Genomic DNA, 6,527 nt, shown 5'->3' with positions numbered 1-6,527 from the left:
ACATGCATCAGATCCTCAGTTTTGTTTTGCCATTTTATACATGGTGGGTTGTCAGCCCGTCCTGTACGGATTGGCTCACCCCCATTTCTTTGCTGTTAGGAAAAGCAGAGCTTCATTTCCCCCTTTTATTCACCTGGGCAAGCATTTGGGTCTATTTAGCAACCAGAGGGGTGACAATACTTCATGATAGATTGCAGGCAGGTAGCAATACGCTCTTCTAGGCCAGGTAGCATTCCAGCCTGTGTTATGATATTCAAAGAAACTGTCCTAACAGAGACTGGACTGGTCCCAGAAGGACTTCTTTTTCCCGTTTTATTCAAATATACAAGCATTTGTGTCTAGTTACTATATTATAGGTGAGAGTATCTGTTCACACCAATTTTTGATTTCATCTCACTTGTTAGATGCATCATACCATCAGTTTTGATTTACTACTGTATACATGATGGGTTTTTGGCCCATCTTTAGGGATTGACTTTCCCCCATTTCTTTGGTGTTAGCAAAGGCGGCCAATCAGATCTACCAGCCAGTAAGTTAGAGCTTAGTCTCTCAACAGACATAATAGAGAATGGTCAGGTCATAGGTATTTGCATGGAGCAGAGCTTGAGATCATTATACATAGGATAGAATGGACTAGACAAAGTGCCATACAAATACTGAAGAATGTCACTGTAGGACTAGTTTCCTGCAGAGTAAAATTCAGTGCATGAAAATACTTAACAGGCATGGCCATCAATTTCTACATTTGCTCTTCTAGATCATGTGGAATTCCAGGCTGTGTTATGATATTCAAAAATACTGTCCTAACAGAGACTGGACAAGTCCCAGAATGACTTCTTTTCCCTCTTTGATTCACATATGCAAACATTTGGGTCTATTTACTGTATTTTAGGTGTGACTATGCTTCATGGTAGATTCCAACCAGGTAACAGAGAGGACTACTACAGGAAGAACAAGTAACAGACTTACCTATTGCAGGCGTCTGCGTTGTAGTAGTGTAAGGAACAACTATTGATACAAAAAGAGATGTAATATGAAACTAAGGATGCTTTCATATTAAGAGCTATTCTTAAATGTGGCCTAAACTCTTCTACTATAGGTAGTCTCATGGAAATCTCCAGAAACCCTCAGGGTGATAATACCTAACTCCTTAAGTATTCTGGTTTTATGTCTTCTGTATCATGTGACAATGTTTGCTGACTTGCTTAAACACCAGCAAACCTGGAGTGAATACAACTATTCCTTTCTACTTTTAAGTAATAAAAAATATATAGTGAAAATATAACTCACAAATGGTGAATATATAACCCACAGTTGTAGTCTGGGGCTTGTTGTTTTTTCCTACCAGATCTAAACACTATTTAATTACACCCACTTATGGAATCCTGAACTTTTCACTGACCATTCCATTAATTCAGATCAAGCCCTTCTAAACATGACAATATATTTCCTTTTTAGCAAGGACAAACTATGGTAGCCTTTGTCCAACACCCCATTATTTACATTTTTAGAGTAGTGGCACAAATGCAGCTTTTCCTGTAAATATAGTGGATATTACTTGAGAGCTACATTTTTTATTATGCTTGCATTTAAAATGCATATGCACGTTACCGTATGAGTTCTGTACAATGCTTTTCAGCGTATGGAGCTCAATTCTGTGTGGCTGTGACTTTTATGTATAGTAGTAAACTATTCAGGAGTTTAAATTTAAGTCTGTTCTTCAATCCTAAGTATCCTGTATCACCCTGCAGGGTCAGGTCTATAAACCATTTACAGCTTAGCTCAGATTCTGAGTTACCTGTTTGTGGAGGTGCTGTCACTCCAGAGTCTGTTAGTATAGAAAAATAAGATATTAGATACAAGACATTACTAATACAAACAGGATGCATATACACATGCACTTTAATGTCGATGAGTCTATTTTAATACGCATTACAGCGTCACAAAAAACTGTGCTGTTTAGCTAATGTGCATTACAATAGGATAGTGTACATTTTTCTAGTACCTCACAAATGGGAGAAGGTATTTAATTTAATGCGCATTATCTAAAATGCGTTAATGAATGTGTAGACACGCCCATAGTCCCTCATTGATAGCATGACTCAAAAGCAAAATAGCAAATGTTTGAAACCTGTTTACAAAAAACGTAATTGTGTTCATTAAGATCATTATCACAGGTAAAAATTTGGTAAGTGTAAATCACACTAAGTTTAACTGAGAATTTACTACTTGCTTTTATGGAGCTTGGATTGGGTCTATCCTGATCTACCTTAATATCTGTCTTGTCTATCCATACCTTAGGTTCCCTCTAAATGTTACATTTATGCAGGGATTGTGTCAATTGCGCCATAAATGGCAAGGGCGCTATGTGTACACCCAACTTAAGGTGCTGTAAATGGCAAATAAGGCATACTATTTTTCCACAGATAATGTTGAACAATTTTATTGTTAATTTCTATGGTCCCTTAAATTGAATGTGAGGCCAGGCCAACAATCAGCTGATTGTTGGCTTGGGCTGAGGACCACACCAAGAGCTGGAACTGGCCACAGAGTGGCCCTTGCTTGGCTGGCAATCAGCTGGTTGTCAGCTCAGGCTGGGCATTGCACTGAGGTCTCAAACCAGCACCAGTGTGGTCCCCAGGCAGAGCCAACAATCAGCTGATTGTCAATCCTGGCCAGGAACCCGTGGGCACTCGATTTTCAACTTCCTGTGGCAGTTACCTAAACTTGGGCTCCCCCTGCAACAGCAAATAGGGTATGATGGGGATCTGATTTCTAGTCTCAAAATTGTGTCTCCTGTTATGTGTGCAGCATGGGAGGAGGCATGATTGTGGGGATCATAATCAGATCCCATTGTGCATTTAAATGAATGTGTCTCAGTAACATTAGATTAAAACATCCTCTCACTCCCCATTATACTCTACATCCACTGCTTGTATACTTGCCCTTCAAAATAAAGTTCATACATTTAAACTACATTGATCTGAGACATTTTACTACCATGGAGTGTAAAACAAAGATTTTGTAAAAAAGCAGAAGCCTTAGTATATCCTGAAATGAGTGGTTACAAGGGGTGTCAAGATGTAAAAGCCACAGATATATGAGAAAATCGAAGAATACATACCTGAACATATCACACCGGCATCCCCATAATAGTCACATGAACTGGGCCAATGTTCATAAGGACAGTTCCATAAAAAATCTTCATAGCCAGTGCAGCTCACTCCTGTCATCAGAGGATATAACCAACCTTGTCCATAATAGGAATTTCTCAACGCAGCGACAGCGGAGCCACAATTAAGTTGTCTGCACAAAACCTGTGCATCGTTCATATCCCATGAATAGCCACAAACTTTATACCAGCTTCCAAAATAAAATATTGCAACACGACCTGCACATCTGTTTGGCCCATTTGTGAGTCGCACATGAAGTACTTGGAAAGACACAAAATAATTCAGTGTTAGTGTTTTCCTCGGTTTTCGCTGGAGAATGGATTTAATGTTGATGCTTATGAAACTATACAAAACTGATAAAAGACTATTTTATTTTTACACAAAAAGTGTTGCTTTGTATAAAAAGGCTTCTCAGTTCTAGGACACTGAGATTAAATAACCTCCCTAAAATAGATAGTAAAAATCCTACAACACCATAAATAAGCCAAAGGTAAAATCCTGACTCTTCTGGAAGTTTTTAACTTACTTCAATACACCAGGATGAAGCAGGACTAAAATGATGCATCCTACATTTGTACACTGGGAGGTGGGGGATGGGAAAGAATAGGGGAAGTGGGCTTTTCCCCCTCTTTATTATTAAGGGTAGGACTGGAATAAAGTTAATTCCAGAAACTTAGAGATGGTATGGAGAGAAAAGGAGCAAAAAAGTGAAGACTGAAGACTTTTGAATTTTAAGAGCATCAGAATGAGGATTTAAAAATGGCACCTTATTTATATTACCACCACTTCAAACCACTCTGACAAGGGAAAGTGGCTTTCCCATGAAGACAAACATACATTATGAGCACTTGATGGTTGTTTCACCCTAGGGTTGCCTACTTTTTCTGAACTCTCTCCTCCCTTCTGAATTACCTACTTTCTGAATTACGTACAAATTTATCCCTGAGAGATAAAAATAATTGTGAGACCAATATTTCTAGGTCACCAATTAACATTTGGGCCAACTTAGCAATGCAATGCTATTATGAACAAATAACAGCTATAACTTAATAGTACTTTGCTGTCAGGGAAGATTTGGTTTGGATCCAAGTAGAACATGACACAATAAATATCTAGTAAGAGTCCTGAATCTACAGGATGGTTTTTGAGGCAATATTGTAAATCAAAGGAAAAGCAAAATGTAAATAATGCCATATATAAATTGACTCACCATCGCCTACAGTTTGATCTGAAAAAAGCATATGACAGAAAATACATTAGCGCAAAACACTTTGGTGTATTCAAAGCATTCCCTTTTTACTCCCCAAAATTGTAATCACTTGTTTGGGAAGTGCGGGTACATCAGGAATGTTGCAAACATGAATAAGACAAAGTGCCTCATTCTACCAGAAAGCAATTTCTAAAAATGTTAACGAGGCAGAAAGGAGACATTCCAAACCTACTCATTTCAAATCTTCGCGTTTTGTACACCTTAGCCAACAGAGCCATACGGAGCCCAACACCAACCTACAGATTTCAAAAGATTTGGTCATAGATGCCTAGATTCACTGCAGCATGTCCTCCTATCCATCCTCTTCGGAACACCAGAATTAGAGAGAGTAATAATGCTATCCAAGTTTTGGCTGCAGTCCGCTTCCATCCACCCTCAAGCCAGCCCTGGACAACTTATCCTGTGGGTCAGTGGGAAGATCGATCCTATTCAGTTCTAGGATGTATTCAGCATGAACAAATGGGAACAGAAGGGAGTGGTTCTTCCCTCAGTCCTTCTGCAACAGGAGAAAGGTGAGCAGGCTGGGAAACTTCTCTTTTCAACTCTTGTATCATCCTGCTGCAGGAGTGAGGTTTTTACCATCACCTTCCTTCCTGCTGAGCTGCTCAACTCCATGCAGGAGTTCCTAAACTCTCACAGGGCCCCTGTAAATCTAAGCTCCTACTTTGAAGGAGCATTCCTGATGCATGATACAAAAGTAGGCAAGTGGAATTATCAATAATAGTGAAAGGCTGATATTAGCAGGACACTCAGATTTATTGATTATATCTTGGTCAGACTGGTTTTCCCAGTCAGAAAATGTTGCCCAAGAAGGAAATATTATCAGATGACTTGAAAAGCTGTACAGCCTCTTTCACTGCATGAAAACAGCACTTTTTGAAAAATAGCTACAGGGGTCTTTGCAATTGTACAATAAAGGATGTGTCTAGAAGAGATGCTTACAGCACAGTAGCCTGTTACTACTGTGCAGTAGCATTGCTGGGCACAAATCATAATGCAATGTTACCGTGCAATAGTAACAAGCTACTGCACAGTCAGCGTCACCAGGCAACCATGCCAGGATGCCACTGCACAGTAACACCAGTTACTGCGCTGTCATTTAGTACTTGATTATGTGGTCATTTAGTAATTGGTTATTTTTTTGCAGTATTGTGTCAGTGATTTAATGAGATATGATGACATCACAAAAAAAAGTATACTACAGATTTGACTGATGGATATAACAAAAGCCAAATATGCACAGCACCACTGGAAAATAAAGTTAAACAAGATGGGACTTACAGGTGGTAGGTTCAGATGTTGTAGTAAACTCAGTTGTAGTGGTGGCTGTAAATGTATCTTTAAGGAAACAGAATAAATTAGAAATTGTTTTCTTTTTTCAAGGATATTAGTTTCAAGATTTCTGTTACTTAATACATAATAAGGGTCTTTAGTTACCAGTTTAGTGTGTTAAGTGACCCTCTAAGGAAGCTTTTGCTTATTATGATTGTAATAAAATCTTACTTTTTCATTCCTTTTACAAGGAGATGTAAAAATACAATGCAAATGTCTTGATGGAAAAAAGGGCACTAGGAAGAAAGATATTTGCACAAATTTCAATTGTTGGGACAGTGGCCAGGAGGGACCACAAATATATGATTCTGGAACCTGTTTGGTTAACTCTCTGCTTCTATTATCTGCTAGTTAATATCATAAACTCACCACATAATAACATTTCTCAACGTATTTTTCAGCTCTACTAATCTAATATAATAAAACCCTTAGTCCAGCTGTCTGTCTGTCTGTCCAGAACACTCCAGGCCAACTGCACATGCTGCCGAGAGGGCGGGTGGCGATTGGCTGGCCTGGGCACAACTTTGTGCTGGGTCTTAGGGGAGGGGACAAAGGCAGTCGGGGGCCAGGGAGCCACCACGCTGCACCCCACCCCCGCCAACAACAGCTGGCATGCAGGGGGAGGGGAGCAGGAAAGGAAGGGGAATGGTGGTGGCACAGTGGCAGTACCACCACTGGGGGAAAGGCTGGGTGGGGAGGGAGTGGAACTAAGACTACACCAGGCTGATCCTGGAGTTGGGGGGGGGGCTGTG

General features: G+C 39.8%; 1 protein-coding gene across 1 annotated transcript in view; it reads right to left on the bottom strand.

Moving 5' to 3' along the window:
* The window catches only part of CUZD1 (CUB and zona pellucida like domains 1), a 161,927-nt gene extending 157,266 nt beyond the window's left edge, over positions 1–4,661 (bottom strand). The window contains 3 exon segments of the mRNA XM_019502173.1: positions 3,125–3,433; positions 4,384–4,401; positions 4,616–4,661. Coding sequence (XP_019357718.1) covers positions 3,125–3,433; positions 4,384–4,401; positions 4,616–4,661 — 373 coding nt within the window.
* Positions 4,662–6,527: the final 1,866 nt, after the last annotated feature.

The sequence above is a fragment of the Gavialis gangeticus genome, unplaced genomic scaffold (assembly GCF_001723915.1).
Source record: "Gavialis gangeticus isolate Ggan-Ray unplaced genomic scaffold, GavGan_comp1, whole genome shotgun sequence".
Lineage (NCBI taxonomy): Eukaryota > Metazoa > Chordata > Crocodylia > Gavialidae > Gavialis > Gavialis gangeticus.
This window is presented reverse-complemented; position numbering and strand designations above follow the sequence as displayed.